The 18,385-nt window shown below is 39.6% G+C and overlaps 3 protein-coding genes across 5 annotated transcripts in view; all 3 read left to right on the forward strand.

Moving 5' to 3' along the window:
• LOC117268330 (hemicentin-1) overlaps positions 1-4,611 on the forward strand; it is a 32,763-nt gene extending 28,152 nt beyond the window's left edge. The window contains exons 18-22 of the mRNA XM_078161664.1: positions 891-1,100; positions 1,615-1,881; positions 3,347-3,679; positions 3,800-4,054; positions 4,135-4,611. Coding sequence (XP_078017790.1) covers positions 891-1,100; positions 1,615-1,881; positions 3,347-3,679; positions 3,800-4,054; positions 4,135-4,142 — 1,073 coding nt within the window. The 3' untranslated portion in view covers positions 4,143-4,611. The remainder of the gene's footprint in view (positions 1-890; positions 1,101-1,614; positions 1,882-3,346; positions 3,680-3,799; positions 4,055-4,134) is intronic.
• A 2,316-nt stretch (positions 4,612-6,927) lies between these two features.
• Positions 6,928-7,702, forward strand: cmc4 (C-x(9)-C motif containing 4 homolog (S. cerevisiae)). 2 transcript variants are annotated; one of them, XM_033645669.2, is made up of 3 exons: positions 6,928-7,050; positions 7,131-7,190; positions 7,284-7,702. In XM_033645669.2, exons 2-3 carry the CDS (start codon positions 7,133-7,135, stop codon positions 7,418-7,420), a joined length of 195 nt encoding a protein of 64 aa, XP_033501560.2. In that variant the 5' UTR covers positions 6,928-7,050; positions 7,131-7,132; the 3' UTR covers positions 7,421-7,702. The 2 variants fall into 2 exon arrangements, with proteins under 2 accessions (XP_033501560.2, XP_033501561.2); XM_033645670.2 differs by having other exon boundaries at positions 6,971-7,190.
• Positions 7,703-9,265: 1,563 nt separating this feature from the next.
• cdc37 (cell division cycle 37 homolog (S. cerevisiae)) lies at positions 9,266-15,016 on the forward strand. Of its 2 annotated transcripts, XM_033645426.2 has the most exons (9): positions 9,266-9,357; positions 9,468-9,662; positions 9,919-10,200; positions 11,838-11,943; positions 12,039-12,154; positions 12,304-12,426; positions 13,476-13,658; positions 13,750-13,821; positions 13,930-15,016. In XM_033645426.2, the coding sequence occupies exons 2-9, from the start codon at positions 9,555-9,557 to the stop codon at positions 14,068-14,070; spliced, it is 1,131 nt and encodes a 376-aa protein (XP_033501317.1). In that variant the 5' UTR covers positions 9,266-9,357; positions 9,468-9,554; the 3' UTR covers positions 14,071-15,016. The 2 variants fall into 2 exon arrangements, with proteins under 2 accessions (XP_033501317.1, XP_033501316.1); XM_033645425.2 differs by having other exon boundaries at positions 9,289-9,662.
• Positions 15,017-18,385: the final 3,369 nt, after the last annotated feature.

Raw genomic sequence — 18,385 nt, forward strand, 5'->3', positions numbered from 1 at the left:
GACAACCTGGCAGAGAGGATGTTGCCCAATTTGTCATGGAGTTAAAAAAAAAAGTTTTATTATAGACACAGATACAAGCTACATATTTCTCCGGAGAACTAGAAGAGAGAGGAGTGTATCTGAAGTGAAGCGAGCGTGAGCTGTAATCTGTACATTGAGATTCCCAGCTGCGCTCCCCATGAATACACCGAGAAGCATCCGATTACTCGCTCACTTGCACTTTGCATTTGCGGTCAGAGCGGATACGCTGTGTTGCATTCTAGTCACAGTGTGAGACTTACAAGCTACATGCTGCACCAACACTGCCTGCCTGCTGGGATTTCACAAAGCCTTGGGAGTTCAGAGGCAAATGGAGACAAGTGTACAAGCCGAACTGAGAACATGGTTTTGTTCACAGCCAGTCATGACAAGACGGTGAATCAAGATAAAAATCTTTGGTTTGAAACATGATCATACCCAAGACTGGAATGTAGAGAGGATAAAACATACCCTTTACTCAATATAATAAATGTCTAGTTTAGATTTATGTCTATTTTTTCTGGAGTCAAAGGTTATTCTGTCAGTTTAGAGAGGAAAAGGCTGCAGGAGCTGGATGGTCTCTCAGTTATTGTAAATGTTTTGGAGATGTAAACATGAAAGTGACAACCACATTTGTCTCTGCATAAATTCTAATAAACCAAACATGAAAATGGAAGCTTGAGTTCTCTTGTATCTTGAGCACAATGTTATCTCCACACTGTAAACATGCTCATGTGGCAGGCCTGTTGTATATCCACATTCCTCCTGGTGGGACACTCACTGTGGTGTTTGATTTCCTGTTAAAATGCTCACAAGATCAATGCAGTACAAAGGATTGAACTATGTTTTTCAGAGGCCTGCCACCTGTTAAATTTCCCTCTTTCCCTTTTACCCCCCACCCCCAAAGTCAGCTGGGAGAAAGGGGGCCCTTTTGTTCCAACATAGTTCCCTGCAGAGTTGCCAAGCTTGTTCAAGTTGGAATTTTTGCTCGCTCTCGCCCGTTAATCGACGGCTCGGTGCAGGAAATAACATGGAGAACAAGTTTCTCAAATGGATTCTGACGCTTTGCATGTTTTACTCAGGTAAGAAGTAGTGTTTTTTCTCACTTGCTGAGTTTGGTGCGGTAATTGTCTTATGAAAATAGTGGTGCAGCAGGCAAACTATGACCTCTAGTCGGTGATAATATGAATGTGGGAGCGATTAACAGTGCAACAACAAGATAAAGCATTGGTTTGTTTTTCATTTTAAAGACTGTGGTGTGTTATAGATTTTTGTAGCCTAAAAATATGTTTGTTTGTGTTTGAATGGCGACACTATATTCCGCAACCAAAATTATAACGTGATAGGAGTTAAACATGGGCCTGTAAAGTACACATCCTGTTGCGAGTTAAACATATTTATGTTCATTATTATAGACAGGAGTATTTTAGAAATAAAGCCAATCCCCGATGTATTTCTTGTGGCTTCCCTGTGTGTTAGAACAGGGTTACATAATCGCCACAGCCTGCGTAAAAATGAAAGTGCTCCAAGTGGAAAGAAGCTGGTGGTAGTGGTGGTGGCACCTGCTGCTATAATGACTGCTGCTGTGTGTCTCAGTGTCAGGTGAAGGCTGCTCCCTCATCCTCAAGCCCTCCAGGGTCGTGGTGGGTTTTGGGGAGCCGGTGTCGGTCAGCTGCGAGGCCGCTCGCCCGGTGCGCGTCCTGGGCTGGGAGTCGGCCATCAGCGCCGCGCACACTCAGCAGGACCTGTCCGTCCAGTGGAAGGTGGACAGTCTCATTGACTGGATAGAGGAGCCGATCTGCTATGGTGTGTTTTTCACAGCTCCGAGACAGTGTGAGGAAAAACTCAACCTCGTCCTCTACAGTAAGTTAACTGCTGTTTTATGAGCCTACACACGATACTACAGGGCACAGGCCCAAGGGCCCTGAGTGTCAGGGCCCCCTCCCTGGCCTTCACTTGCAAAATGTCACTGAAATTATCACGTGCTGACTAGAGAGAGACTCAACATGACCATATAGAGACACGAAAAGACCAGAAAGAGATACAAAGAAATGGAAAATAACTACAAAATGAACAACACAACCACAAAGATACACAAAATGACAACAAAGTGTCAGGAATTGAGCAAATAAAATACAAACATACCAAAGAAAGACACAAAATCACCTCAATAAGACAGAAAATTACCTCAAAGTGACCTAACTGTCTACAAAAAGAAACAAAACAATCACAAGGAGACACAAAATGACTGCAAAGTGACAGAAATTGATCAAAGAAATACCACAAAAAGACACAAAATAACCTCAGCAAGACAGAAATAGACAGAAATTTACTTTAAAGTGACCCAAATGACTACAAAAAGAAACAAAACAACCACAAGGAGACACAAAATGACGACAAAATGAAAGAAATTGTGCAAACAAAATACAAAACATACCACCAGAAGACACAAAATCACTTAAGTAAGACAGAAAATGACCTCAAAGTGATCCAAATGACTACAAAAAGACACAAAGCAACCACAAGAAGACACAAAATGACTACAAAAAAAAAACACCAATTGACAAAAAAATACCACAAAAAGACTCAAAATCACCGCAATAAGACAGAAAAATACCTCAAAGTGACTTAAATGACTACAAAAAGAAACAAAACAAGCACAATGAGACACAAAATGACCAAAAATAGACACAAAATAACAACAAGGAGAAACAAAATGACTATGAAGTGACTCAAAATTACCAAAAAAGAAACATAATGACCTCAATGAGACAGAAATTTACCTTAAAGTGACCCAAATGATTACAAAAAGACACTAAACAACCACACGGAGACACAAAATGACTATGAAGTGACTCAAAATGACTAAAAAAGACACAAAATGACCTCAATAAGACAGAAATGTATCTTTAAGTAACCAAAATCACTGCAAAAAGACACAAAACAACCACAAGGAGACAGAAAACAACCACAAGGAGACACAAAATTACCACAATATGACAGAAATTGACTAAAAAATACCACAAAAGACAGAAATTTACCTGAAAAGTGACCCAAATGGCTACACAAAGACTCAAAACAACCACAAAGAGACACAAAATAACAACAAGGAGACAAAAAAACCCCACAAAAACATGCATAATTACTAAGAAGACAAGCAAAACCACCACAAAGTCTGTGTGTCTTGCTCCTGTGCAGGACTGATGTTTGCACCCTTTGCATACCCAGGGCACATTGTCTCATAATCCACCTATGCTTACACAGTGTAGACATGGATGACTGACATAAACCTGTTTGACATGTGCTTTGTGTATTATCATTTATTTAGAAACTCCAGACAGCGTTTCGATCAGGCCTGTGAACCACACCGGCCCCATGGTTGAAGGGAAAGAGTACCAGCTGCTCTGCGAGGTGCAGAATATTGCACCTGTTCAGTACCTCACCCTGAGGTGGTACAAGGAGCAGACGGAGGTCTATAACCACTCCTTCTCCGACCTCACATCTCCCTCACCTGTACAAGTGTCCTCTATCCTCATGGTCACGCCAACCAAAGCCGAGAACGGAGCACAGTACAGGTGCGTAGCGGAGCTGGAGCTCGGACCAGAGGGACCACAACCACCTCCTACTGTAACCTCGGAGCCTCTTAATGCCTCTGTGTACTGTAAGTCATGACGCTATCTGACAGAGTTCTTTTGTATGTTTTTTCCTGAGTTATGTTTATAAAAGTGACCAACTACAGCTTTAAAGATGGTGCATCTAATCTCTGTGGTCTTTGCTCTAGTTGCCCCAACGTTCCCCAGTCCCGAGCCAGAGGTCTTGGACCTTATAGCAGGTGCCGAACTGACCTTAAACTGCACTGCCATAGGAAACCCCACACCCATGTACAGCTGGCAATCCTCCAATCCCATTCAGGAGAGGATGGAGGATGAAGCAGTTCTTACCTCCTCCTCACTGCAGCCAGGGACCTACACCTGCACTGCCTCCAATCCACTGGAGAAGAGGAGCAAGCAGTTCATTGTCAAGGCCAAGACCAAAGGTATAAGGGGGACTCTGAAGTGCACATGGTGTCTCTTTACCCTGCATCTTAACCAGCATCTTCTTTCACTTTTACTTTAGGTGTTTGAAACAAGAGATCTTGAGACGGGATCAGATGACCACATTGGACACACAAGGAGAATTCAGCTAAGGGGATTTTACTGTTGCTGCTTTGGAGACAGAAATGACATTCATGACTCAACAGATATTTATGACGATCTTGCTATCAGGCAGAATTAGATCTCATTTAATAGATCTGAATATACTATGTTGTCATTTAATTTGTCAGTATTTTAACATGAATGTATTCTGTGAGGTAGAGCGGTGGTTTAGGATGTAGGTCACTTTTTATGCTTCCCATGTGATACCCTTACTCTAATTTATATTATTTGCTAGACTTATTTTCGTATTAATGAAATTATCTTGTAACCACTACTCTTGATATAGTGATGATGACTACATTATTATTAATGCATGCTGGAAATTTAATACACAATGTTAAAGATCAGCAGGCCATTACTGTAAATATTGTTTCTTAATTTGCCTATTTGAATAAAAGTGAAAAATTAAGACATTGTTTTTCCACTTATTTATATTATGCCTACTACAACAAGATATTGTATTAGCATTAATGGTATTTTATTTTAGTCCATTTTGTATTGTTTTATTTTATTTTATTTTATTTTATTTTATTTTATTTTACTTTATTTTATTCTATTTTATTTTATTGTGTTTCTTTTTTTTTCTTTTTTTTAACTTTATTTTATTCTATTTTGTTCATATAGGGACCAGTATGTAGCATACATAAATGCCACACACCACTGTATTTACAGCCTAAGCTACTTTACAATGTCCGTCCCTAGCTAGCTGGGCATTAAGATACAACAGACCCAGCAAAAAAAAAAAAAAAGACAGAAAAATTCAAGACACAAACTGCAATACATAATTAGCACCATAGAACAGGAAGGACCGAATTATTAATGACTGCATAAGTATAGTTTGAGTTTAGAGTGGCCCAAATCAGGATCCAAATGTTGGGTGTGAAGGCTACCGATGCTGGAAAAGATATTCTGATTTTTTACTTAAGTAAAAGTAATACTACAGTGTAGAAATACTCTGTTACAAGTCTTGCATTCAAATCTTGCTTGAGTAAAAGAACAAAAACAAATAGCAAAAGTGAAAGCACTCATCATGCAGAAAGGCCCATTTCATACTCATATATCACTGGATTTTAATTATTGATGCATTAATGTGTACATCACTTTAAACGTGTAGCTGCCTATTGATATTTTTGCATCAATAATATAAATATGAAAAGTAACTAGCAGCCAAACTAAAGATAATAAATAAATGTAGTGGAATAAAAGGGCCATATTTGCCTCCAATATAAAATGGAGTAGATGTATAAACTAGCAGAAATGGGGGGAAAACTACACTTAAGTCAGTATTTAAGTAAATTATGAGTTGCTATAATGGAAAACACAAAAACACAATGTGTAGAGTATATGAAATTCTACAAGGTACACAGAATACACAACCAATATTATGCAAATTGGAAGAAGAGTTGAAAATACAAATAATATACAGAATGGAGACAGGTGTTTACTGAAGTTTTAGAGAGATGAGATACTGCCTGACCCCAGAGATTCTCTCAAAATATACAAGATCAAGCTCTCAATGCTGGAGTAATAAATACACAATGGTTGAAACTGTTTATGTCGATGGAAGATCTCTGTCTTCAAAAGCAGAGCGTGTCATTTTGAGAAAACCCCCAGCTACTCTTAGTCAAGATGAAAAGTACCTATTCAGAATCTTGAGAATCACAGCACTGAAACAGCTAACCAACGGGTGGGAAAAACCAACCCCCCAGATTTCATAACATGGAAATGTATGATTCAAGAAGTACAATTCATGGAGAGTGACTCACACTCAGGAATAGGGAGGATGTGTTTGAGAAAAGGTGGCTTATAAGATGGAAGACTGTAACTGTACAGTTATTGTATTTAATGTATCTATTTTTTATCATACTGTGAATGTATTGGTTGTAATTCTTTGTAATAAATTGTAAGGTAAAAGCAAATAAGCTGGATGAAAATGGGCTTGAAATATATAGTATAGAATAAGTAAATCTATGAAGTTACTTACTGATGGCTACACAGCTATCATAAAAGAACCCTGTGTCCTTATATAAGGACATCACATTTTGGGTTTAACTGACCTTATATTTCATTCTACTTAGCTCAGACCTGTTGTCCTTGTTCATGGACACCTATTGGCATCTAGTGGTAGCAAAACCATTATACACTATTCATGTAAAAACAAGATGGCAGCCATCTCTGCCAAGTCAGTCTGCAGCAGATCCTGACACAAAAGTGGACAAGGTCCGAAACCTGATCACATTTTATGTTTGAAACTTGTTTATTTATGATTAATAATGTTTTTAGTTTGATACGGCAACAAATTTGACCAATTTTAGCAACAGTAACAAGCTAAGACACTCGTTTGAAGGTGTTGAGGCTTTATTGTCATCTCATTTGAGGACAATGGGACTTAATTATCTTTGACAATGTTCAGTTTTTGGTACTTATCCTACTGATCCCAAATAGCTAGGAGAAATTAAAAATGCACACCAAACAAAAGGTTTCAGGAGGCTGTGAGAGCATTACAATACTTAAATGTTGCAGTTTCTCATCATGCCATTAGTCTTTTAGATTAAAAACTACCTTTAACAAATCATGTGTGAAGCAATTATATATTAACTTGTGTTATTTATTATCATTTTCCACCAGCACAGGTAGTTTAAGTGAAATATGTCATCTGTCATCTGTTGTATATTAACCTCGGACCGCCAGGGGTCGCTGCTGCTCTCTTTAAAGAGATGATTTCATTGGCTGTCAACGCGTCACGTGATCAAAACATTGCCCCGCAGTAGCAGAAGGAAGTGGAGTTAGCTTAGCGGCTAACGCTAGCAAACGACCTTTCTACTGTTTGATAAAGGTGGACGTCAGTACTTTGTAATGCGGTGTTTGATATATACTTACAGCTACTATAAACTGTCCCGTTCTGTTCCCTCTCAGGCATGCCGCAGAAAGACCCGTGTCAAAAACAAGCGTGTGCAATTCAGCACTGTTTACAAGGTAACATAACAGCTAGCTACATGGAAGCTAACACTCAGTTGAATGGCTATATCACATTATCGTTTAGCTAACTCTTTCCTCCTCCTGCTGCAGCAAACAAATACGTGGAGAGCATGTGTGAGGATGTGATAAGGGAGATGCGGCGCTGCTGTGAGATTCATGCTGCAAACTCCATCTGCTGCTCCGGCTTCAAGGACTCAAAACCAACGGAGAGCAAAAGTAACACGTAGCTTACTGTATGAAGCTTTGGACGCGAAATATAGTGGAAGGGAACATTGCATCAATGTTTTTGACTGTAACTTTATATGTGTGCTGAGTTCAATTGCCTTTACTATCTGATTTTTTTGTCATACAATAGCAAATATTTTGACATGTCATTGCAGAAAAGCATCATGGGTACTGGAATATTAATGTTATCACACCTGTGTTTGACACGTCAAAATGTCACACCCCTCTGGCATAGTAAGGTTGAACATGCTGTCTTAAGTTATTAAAGGAAATTATTTTCTGTAGGTGGCTCTCCGTGTCATTGTGTCCACACCCAGTCATCTAGAATGAGGCACATGTTTGTGCATGTCAGCACTGAGCTACTGTCATATTGCAAGTCTGATCTGCTCAACGCCCTGCACACTAATAGTCTAGTAAACCCAGCTACGATTCATTTTGGGTGATCAGACCCACATTTAAAGATGATATACCTCTTCCCAGGACAGTGTGAGTGTGCAGACTGTGCCTCACTGACACCTCTCTGACCATCCTGTTAAAATGTGTTGCTCATTTGTGCATAGATGACCACACATCATTATGAGGAAGCTCAGCACATCTTAACCCATAACAAAGATCTTACATTTTACGATAGTTGAAAAACACCTTAAATACTTACGCTGATTTGCACTACATGATCTCCTTATTATAAATCAAATAAATGAGGCATTTTGTTAGAAAAGTTTAGAAAAGTTTTTTGATACTCCAGTATGTCTGCAGACGTCAAACAAACAACTTAAAAGAAATTCAAGTGCCACCACCATAACTCCAGCACCATGGATTGTTACATCATGTACAATAAATATTCATTGCATGAATGGCCAATCAGAATACACTCCACATAGTATGAACAGTCTTTTACTGCTGTACTCTGAAGCAGTTCAACTGCAAGTCCCTCACAGACGAAGACAAAAGTTTTTTTCTCACACATAAACGGAAACCTCTCCACATTATTAAGATTATTAAGCATGATCTAATACAGAAAAGAAAAAGAAAAACTTGATGGTACGGCAGGGACCGTGCATTATAGAGGAGGATACTTTGTGGCTGACCAAAAATGCTGTCTGAAGGAATTTGTATTCCCTTATCAGTCCTGCTAGGGCAGAATAAACTTCACAATATTCACCAGAGTTATCAGGCAGACACAATATAAAATACTTAGGTAAGGCTACGTCTGTGCATTATTGAGGGGGGACTTTTGCAGAGAGGGGATATATTTTGTTGCAGGTTGAAAATGCAGTCTGAAAGAATTTGTGTCCCCCTAAGAAGAATCTTCTCCATATTCAGCTGGGTTATTGGGTATGATCTGAAGTTTGCAAAGAATAAAACAAGCCTACTTTATTGGTGGGCAGAGACTGTTAATTATACTATTATCAGTATGATGATGGTGATGATGATGATGTACATGCCCTTTAAGGAGAGGGGGTTAAGAATCATTTAGTACAATACCCAGGGGTAGACAGACCAAGACCACGTGGTAAATTGTCAAATTATGATGAAAAAAAGGTGCTTTACGAGGAAAAACCTTGGTTTTAAACATTCTCAATTCAGTGCAATTAATTATATGGAATTGTTAACACATACTGATGAATAAAAGCGTTTATTTTAGTATGAGAGCCATGTTTTACGTTGCAAAACCTTGTAGATGAAACAGCAATACTTTAACAAATAATATACATTTAGTACATTTAGCTATTCTGTGATTTAGACCTGCTTAAGTGAAATCAAGGTGTAAAATATGAATCCAACTTCACTGTATGTGTGCTCGCTCCCGCGGCCCCGCGCGCACACGACAGCGTCTTCCTACGTCCTGGAGACGCAGTGACGCGCTGACGTCAAACGGAAATTTGCAGCAGCAATTCTTTCTAGAAATTTGTGGCAGTTTCATGCTAGCCCGCGCTAGGTAGGTCTCCCTAAGTTTATCTTGGCAAAACACAGCCAGCAGCTACTTTGAATATAAACACATATTTCTTACAACTGTTAAGTGTTTTGTTTTATCTGCTTTTTGACCAGAGATTCGGGTTAGCTCCGTTTAGCCCACGAACTTAGCCGAGTCATATCCGAAGCTAACGCTGTTTGCGTTCGGTTGTTTCTGGCATCATGTCGAGGATAGACTACAGCGTGTGGGACCACATTGAGGTGTCAGACGACGAAGATGACACCCACCCGAACATCGACACACCCAGCCTCTTCAGATGGAGACACCAGGTACAGATTTAAAGATGTTGTATTCACTGTAACAGGTTCACGTTACACTGTAACTGTTAGCTGGTAAGGTTAAATGCTTCCTGTGCTTACTATGATGCTGTATACAATAGAAAATGATTACACTGGAGTAACTGTTAGGTTGTAACTTATTGTATAAGCCCTAGATCTGAGAGATGAACCACCATCTCCTCAAAGAGAGCATTGACTCCTTGAATCTGTGGACTGATTTGTGACTGTTGAAAAATTTGTGTTTTAGGCACGTGTGGAGAGGATGGAGGAGTTTCAGAAGAAAGGTGAAGAACTAAACAAGTCACTCAATGAATGCCGGCGTAAGCTTGCAGAGACACAGAAGAAAATGCAAGAGCTGAACATCTCTTCAACGGACGACGCCAAAGCAGAGCTGAGCAAGGTCCAGGCTGAGGAGAAGAAACTGAAAAAGGAGGAGCGGGACTGGGAGAAGAAGGTGGCCGAACATAGCCGGGAGGAGAAGAAGATGCCATGGAACGTGGACACGCTCAGCAAGGAGGGTTTCAGCAAGGTTAGACACATAGAGGGTGTTTCCAGATAGTTCACACACCTTATAAAACATAACTTAAAGCCAGTCTTTGAATCTGTATCACCAGCCACTATTTCAATACAATGAGAGAGTGGTTTAGTAGATTGCTATAATACAATAGTAAAAGGCAAATCCATTAATAATAAACATAACACTGGCATTATTTTATTATTTTTTATCATCAGCCAGTTCCCCAAAGAGAACAGAACCAACAATCAGTGTATTCTGGTAACAGGTATCACCAATGTAGGCCCCATTTCTGTGGAGCTGAGCCACATATTTCTTGATTAAAATGAACATGGTCAGTTTACAACATTGCATTTACAATATCTCGAGAGTAGCTTTGTGTGGCTCAGGGTGGGAGGCAGTTTTATGTTGACCCTACTGAGAAGAATATACTGTAGTGGCTGTGTTCATTCTGATGAAGGAATATACCATCCAGTTCATATACCAACAGTTTTTGGATGACAGTGGAGTTCTATAGTACTGAGAAATATATGACTATATCAGACTTTGGCAACAAAGTCAATCTTTTTTTGGATACAACGAGTGTTGGTTTTGATCTAATGATTATCAAAGGTTCATACATGACGTCTCGCAAGGTATACATTCTCAATAGCAGAATAACAGTACATTAGGTGGGCATTGAGCCCTCTCAGATGATTATATTAGTGTTTATATGCATGGTCCATGCTACAAACAGTCTGATGGGCTGCAGTTCAAATTTCAATTTCCAGATAGGGCTGTGACAATAACTGCTCTACTGCAATGATGCTGCTGTGGTGATTAGGTCATCACCATGATCACCGCTTGTTTTTTTTTTTTTTGTTTTTCTTTTTTTTGTTTTGAGCCAGTATAATAATTCGGTCAACAGCCAAACCATGCTGATACATTGCTTTTTCATTGCTGTAAGAAAAAATCCATATCGTCACAGCCCTAGTTAGTGAGCCTAGAAGTGTGCAAAGGCAGCGTGACGTCACCCAGTTTGGCATTTTGACTGTCACTATCTTGGTTTATTGTTGCCAGAAGTGACCATATGTGGACAAGAGGGTTGAGATGTGGAAGGTATGCATTACTATGCCTCTGCCCTGATTGACAAGTCACTGTGACAATGCCTTGTCAGTCACAAGGTTGCCACGCCCTAAAGCATACAGTGCTTTAGTGTCTATTTACTCTAAATGGGTCCATAATTTACCAACTGAACATCATGTTGTATTGAAAAAAACTTGAAACTAGCAATTGACACCATTAACTCAGGAAAAGTTTACTGAGGTAATAAATCAAGTGAGAGGTAGGCTCATTTTCTCATAGACTTTAACACAGTTGGATCTCCTGCTGACCAAAGATGCAGGCTACATTCACGTCTTTTATATAGTCTATATTCCAGACTCTGTGTTATCCATTCATATATTTTTAAAACACTGTATGGGCTCCTGGTCTTGCTTCAGTTGTTGCCTCTGTGTCTGTGCCTGTGTCATGTACATATCTCTGACTCCTACTGCGATTTTCTCAAACATGTGTTTACATCCTAGTTTTCAGTGATGATGTGGCATTTTCTCTACAGATATCAGAGACACAGTCTGTAATGATGATTTTCTGCCTCTGTTTGTCCTCCACAGAGCATTGTTAATGTCAAACCTGATTCTTCCGAAGAGACCGAAGAAGAGAAGGAGCGCAAGCATAAAACCTTTGTGGAGAAATATGAGAAGGAGATCAAACATTTTGGTAAGGACTAGTGACATCTATTCATCCAGACATGTTACGGGATATTGGTTTTATATGAAAGTAGAGATGATACTTCATTGCTGTCTTTACTACAGGCATGTTGCGACGTTGGGATGACAGCCAGAAGTACCTCTCTGACAACCCTCATCTAGTATGTGAAGAGACTGCCAACTACCTGGTCATCATGTGCATCGACCTTGAAGTAGAGGAGGTACAGAGCAGAATTTGTTTTTTAACATTTTGTTCTAAGAGAACTTTATTAAGATTTATAGGCTGTAACTGTGGGATCCTCGTCACATGCTACAAATTCCATACACAAAATATGTGCATTAATCTAAAAATGCTTCCTTTTTTTTGTAGAAACATGCATTGATGGAGCAAGTGGCGCATCAGACCATCGTCATGCAGTTTATTCTAGAGCTGGCAAAAAGCCTCAAGGTGGACCCCCGCGGCTGCTTTCGTCAATTCTTCGCCAAAATTAAGGTGACTATGTTTGAATGTTAGAAAACCTAACAAAGTTAAAGTTTGTTTGCCCTCTAAGTGCGATTTCGTTTGGGCAGGAGTGAACACAGCAATTGGACAGAGACCTTCTTGAAGAGGTGGTCTCGGTCCGGTTCTAAACAAACTCTGGTGCGGTTTGTTCGTGAGTGTTCCGACCTCGATCCGAACAAACTGCAGTCACATGACACATTGTTTGGGTTAAACATGAGCATGTTACAGTCCTGGAGGATTATTAATGTGCACCTCCTCCTGTACTGCCTTAATATGCACATTCAGCACATCCAATGCACCGTAACATTGTTTCCCAGTTGGAGCCGCGCCTCGTTTTCAAACTGTATGGTTTGACTAAAATGAACAATGACAGCAATATAGTCCACGATGACCAGCTCTAAAATCAACCTGCGTAGTTGTCCCTCCATTGTGACATTAGGAAGTGTCACATTTATCTTGCAAGTGTGCTCTTCTTCAACGTTTTGTTCACTTCCTGGATTTTTCCCACATGGAAATTCTGACCCATCAAGAGCAGCTTTCTCACTCAGACATTTTATCTGGTCCACTTGTAAGTGCCGCTGTGAGAACACAAACCAACTCTAGGCAATTATGCAGCTTTGTATCAGAATTAGTCCCTGATTCAGACCAAAGCAAGAGAACTCTAGGTCTGAAAGCACCCTTAGAACGTTCGTCCAGAAACTAAATTTAGTCTGTAGTTCCTCTAGTCGAAACGCAGGTTAACAACTAAGTTACCACCAGGTTGTAAAGCAGCATTTTGTTGCTCTCTCAAGCCTGTTTCACCTCAAAACATATCCAGCAGTGATGTCAAGGGGTACTGCAGTACACCTGTACATCCCTGCAGCAAGGTGAGACGTTCAACCACTGGAGGTCAGCAAAAGCAAGATTTTCAAGGTGTGTCAAGTTACTCAAAAGATTCCTGTGTTGCAAACACCACAATAAATGCAAATAGTATTTGAAGTATTCAACTAAATGCTTCTTTGTATGGCCATTAACACACTGAATAATGTGTTCCCTCACAGACAGCGGATCAGCAATACCAGGATGCTTTCAACGACGAGCTGGAGTCATTTAAGGAGCGGGTTCGGGGCAGAGCGAAGATCCGCATCGAGAAGGCCCTAAAGGAATATGAGGAAGAGGAGCGACAAAAGCGTTTGGGACCTGGGGGGCTAGATCCTGTTGAAGTGTATGAGACACTGCCAGCTGTAAGTTCTTTAGTTTTCAAGAAACATTAGTGCTCCCCTTTTATCTTGATGTTAGTTTAAAGCGCCTTACAAAGTTTGTTCTCGATTGCAGGAGATGCAGAAATGCTTTGATGATAAGGACATCCAAATGTTGCAAGATGTTATCAGCAAAATGGACCCAACGGTAGGTTTTGTATTTAAAGCTTATAGTGAAGTCTACTGAAAATCTTATTTCAGTAATGTAAATGTCTAGGTGTGTTTTTGTACCTCTGATTGTTTTGTTTTGATTTAGGAGGCAAAGGCTCACATGAAGAGGTGCATAGACTCAGGGCTGTGGGTCCCCAACTCCAAGACGGACGATGGGGATGAAAAAGAGGAAGATGCTACCTATGAAGAGGTGAAACACGAGCCGGAAGAAGCTAAGAAGGAATGACCAACATTGATCCCGTGATGTGTTGTTTCTGCAAATGTACTTACCCACTGTATTGCGACTCCACTATGTGTATGACTAGTTTGCCAATAATGGATCAAAGAGATAACGTCTGTAAAATACTTGGCTGAGATTTTAAGGAATACACCACCCACAGAAGTATCATTTGTGTATCAGTGACTCACTCCATGTTACCTTGAATTCATGATGAACAATTTCGTCTCTCATATGCCTCTGGAGTGAACGAAGAATCCAAAAACTGAGAAAATTCTTGATGAAATGGAGTAAACGGGATTCCTTTAACAACAGCAAAACGATATCATATATACTGATCAAACAACTGGATAAATGAGACTTGGATTAATCTTCACAAGTAAATGGATGTTGATACGGCCCCCTTTTACTTCAGTTTATTACAAATGCGGGCGGTTTTTGGATTCTTCGTTCACTGTTGAGGCATGCCAAATAAAGTTTTCTTCAGAATTCATTGAGACACAGCGCGAGTAACTGATACACAAATGGTCATTCTGCGGGTGACGTATTCCTCTAAGGGATTAGCGCTCACTTACCTGCACTACGTTGCGTCAGTAACTCCTGCTTTGAACAGAAACTGCTGCCCATGTTTAGGTCTTTTATTCGTTTGGACTTCGGCTGTGTTCTGACATTTATTTGTATACACCTGTCAAATTACGTGGGAGTGTATGTGCACACATGCCTGCCTGCTTTGTTTGTGCTGTTGTATAGTTAAAAAACCTTCTATACATTTTCAGGTTGTGCATACAGTGAATTGAAAGGATGATTTTTTTTTGTCATTTCCAAATGGAAGAGTTTTTGTTAGACTTTTAGGGCTTGAGCAACTGATGTATTCAGATGGCCATTTCCCCCAAAGTGACATTTTCTACAAACTTGCTTAAGTAAAGGTTTAATTATATCCAACTCTTCAAAAAAACAGGTGTGGGTGACATGCTTTTCAATTCATAGCTAGAGGTCAAAAGTGTGAGTCATGAGAGACTTACAAGAAAATAATCCATTTGCGAGCCCGGTAGCCATGGTAACCACTGCTTTTTGATGAGGAGGTACTGCATCTGTGCACAGGTTTCATAATGAACTGGCATTTACAAATGACGTTGGCTCTACATAGTGATTTATTGGCACTGTGGATCAATAGATGGATGTGCTGTGGCCTTCAGTACATCACAGTATACATTAGACATTAAGACAGCAACTAATATTAAACAAACTTTCACTTTCAATGCTTTTATTTTGAAGGTCAGACTGCTTTTGCATTTTACAAATAAATACAAAATGAAACAGCACATAGAAAGGCATCATTTTACTGTCACTTAATACTGCTTAAGTCCTCTTAAGACTGCTCGATGTTTATGTAGGAGCTATTGTTAGAAAAAAAATAACCTGTTTCTCTGCTTTAGTATGAGGTAATTGTGATAAAAATCTGGAGACACCTGGTTGTGTTACCAGGACTGCCTTACTTTGCAAACAAAGTGAATGATGAGAGGCAGCTGAACCTCCTTGTTGTCTGACAAAAGACAAGACAAAACAACATACCATCAACATTTGACAACAGGAAGACAAAGGTGGCTGCAGGTGTCCTGAAATAGCCACTGTGTGGAGGTGGGGGTGAGGCTTCTGACAGGCAGGTGCACCTTACACATCAAACAACAAACGTTTATGGAAAAAAAAGGCAAGTTGAAATGATAAAATCATGACACCTAGTGATGAATAGTGGACCCACACCATGACGGGAAAATTGGATAAACCTGTCTACTATAGATTGATGTGTTTGTATTGACTTTGCTTATTTAATGGCTGATGAAAAATTATAATAGTAAGCATTGTAGACCTTTCCCAGCAGACCTGTCACTGCAGGGTAAGCACAGGTGTAATGACATCATTAATTATGACCTCATGCCATTTAAGAGTCATTTATGGTTTTTATTACACCTGTGCCCTACAATACATCAAAATAGCGCCTGTACACCTTCACAGTCTAATTCAGTTCGAAACTACAGCCAGAAATAAAAATGTGAGGCTAGTAATATTTAATTTTTGTTGACACAGTGTTGGTTTAATCCTGAAATAGTAGTTTTAAGGAAATTGGGCTGGACAGAACAAAATCAGACACAACTACAATACATATCCATTGTATGATATATGATGGATGATAAACATTCGGTGGTGGAGGAAGTACTTGGTCCTTTACTCAAATAAAAATACTCACATGTAAAATATTGTATTACAAGTAGTCCTGGTTTCACAAGTATTATTAAGTTAAAAATAAAAGTATCTATTTGGCCCCTATTAAAGTGTAAAGAGTAGTTGAATATGTAACAATTTTATAAATGTATCATATAATGTATGTTTTTTTATTGTAATATTAATCTACAGAACTGGTATTTAGCTGTCAAATAAATGGAGTGAGCTAAAAAGTACAATACCTGACACAAAAATGTGCATAAGTACAGCACAAAAATCATGTATTTATTAGTTACTTTCCATCGCTGTAAACATGTGAGTCGATACTTTGTGATGCCTTCTTGATGTTGGATTTGAGTCAGTATTTTTTGGACTGTACACACAGTTTAAAAAATGTAGGATACAGAGTGGAATTGTGGAATTTGCAGGTTGAGGCATGAGTAAAATATGAGAATAGGAGCTGCAGAAATCCACACCATTGAAACATGTTAGCACAGAGACAACTCCTCAAAAGGACTTTAGTTTAGTAAGTGAAAAAGTGCAGACTAAAACCACTCTAGAGATGGTACAGGTATGTAATCTCATGTAATTTTTCACCTATTGCTTGGATTTAGTTCAACTTTGCACTAATGTCTGCTCTGATATCTGCCCTACATGTCAGAGCAATATGAATATCAATGTATGTATAAAACTAGAGCCTTTGGGCTTTTAAATACAAAGATGTCACAGGCAGAAATTTCACACAGATGCCTCCTTAAAATAAAGTTACTTTTACCAAGGTAATATATGGTATGTTGGCACAGTTCAGACCATCACGTCAATTAATATGCTTTGCACAAAACAATAAAACTTGTGCAATAAAACAAAATGTGTTAAGTAAGGAGTTAAATGTATATTTTTCATGGTAATGTGTAACAAAGTATGCAAAAATAATACAATAATCTTGTCTCTTTTTACTTTTGGAAATATATCAAAAACAAAATTTCAACCCCAATAAACTCCGTGGAACTCAAGATTTCAATGTGTATCTCCTCTTACAACATTTAAACCAGACACTCCAAGCTCCACTATAATAGATAGGCTACTGTTTACATTTTTACTGATTTCAAACAAATTTAAAATTCTTTTGAGTCTTCAAGTTATTCTCATTCACATAGTCTCCATTCATTCTCTAGGTAATTTTTAGCATTGGGAAGGTTACAACATTGTGTCCATCCATCCATTTTTATCTGCTTATCCAGGGCCTTGTCGCAGGGGCAGGCCAACAAAGCATTTCAGATGTCCAGGTCCAGCACTTCCTGGGTGTTCCCAGGCCAAACGAAATATGTAATCGCTCCAGCATGTTCTTGGTCTGCTCCGGGGGCTACCTACCAGTGGGACGTGCCAGCAACACCTCCAACGGGAGGCACCCAGGAGGCATACTGATCAGATGCCCGTACCACCACAACTAACCCCTTTCAACGCGAAGGAGCAGCGGCTCTACTCCGAGCTCTGTCTGGATGTCCAAGCTCTTCACCACAGCGCCCGCATTACTGCAGACACTGCACTAAACCGCCTTTCCATCTCACGCTCCATTCTACCCTCACTCATGGAGCAACATTATAGCCCCATTTCCACCAAATACTTTCGGTATGGTACCTGCGGAACCCAAAATAACCCTTTAGACATAGTACCTAGACCCTAGTGTATTAACCACAAACAGTACTCTTACACATGGACGGGGTTGTTGTCACCCACTGCTCCGTCCAGCACTCACTGTATTTCCTCATTACTGGTGACACAGATGGAAGTCTGCGCCTTGTTTACCGTCCACAGAACAAGGCTGCACGCAACATTTTCAAAACAAAGGAACACAGCAATGACACTCCGGGACGCTTTCTTTTTCTCCGAATGAGGATTGAGATATATACCGTTCACATAACCCTGTCCAAATTGACATACATAAACTCTTGATGATCCACTCATTACTAAAAGTGTATGTCATATAAAAACTAAAGTAATGGTCAAAGTTCTCACAGTGAAATTTAAGGTGTGTTGACGGATTGCAGTGTTCACACCTCCACCTTTTAGTACCAGATCTGTGTGCTAGGTACCCCAACAGAGG

Source organism: Epinephelus lanceolatus, chromosome 18, assembly GCF_041903045.1.
Source record: "Epinephelus lanceolatus isolate andai-2023 chromosome 18, ASM4190304v1, whole genome shotgun sequence".
Classification (NCBI taxonomy): Eukaryota; Metazoa; Chordata; class Actinopteri; order Perciformes; family Serranidae; genus Epinephelus; species Epinephelus lanceolatus.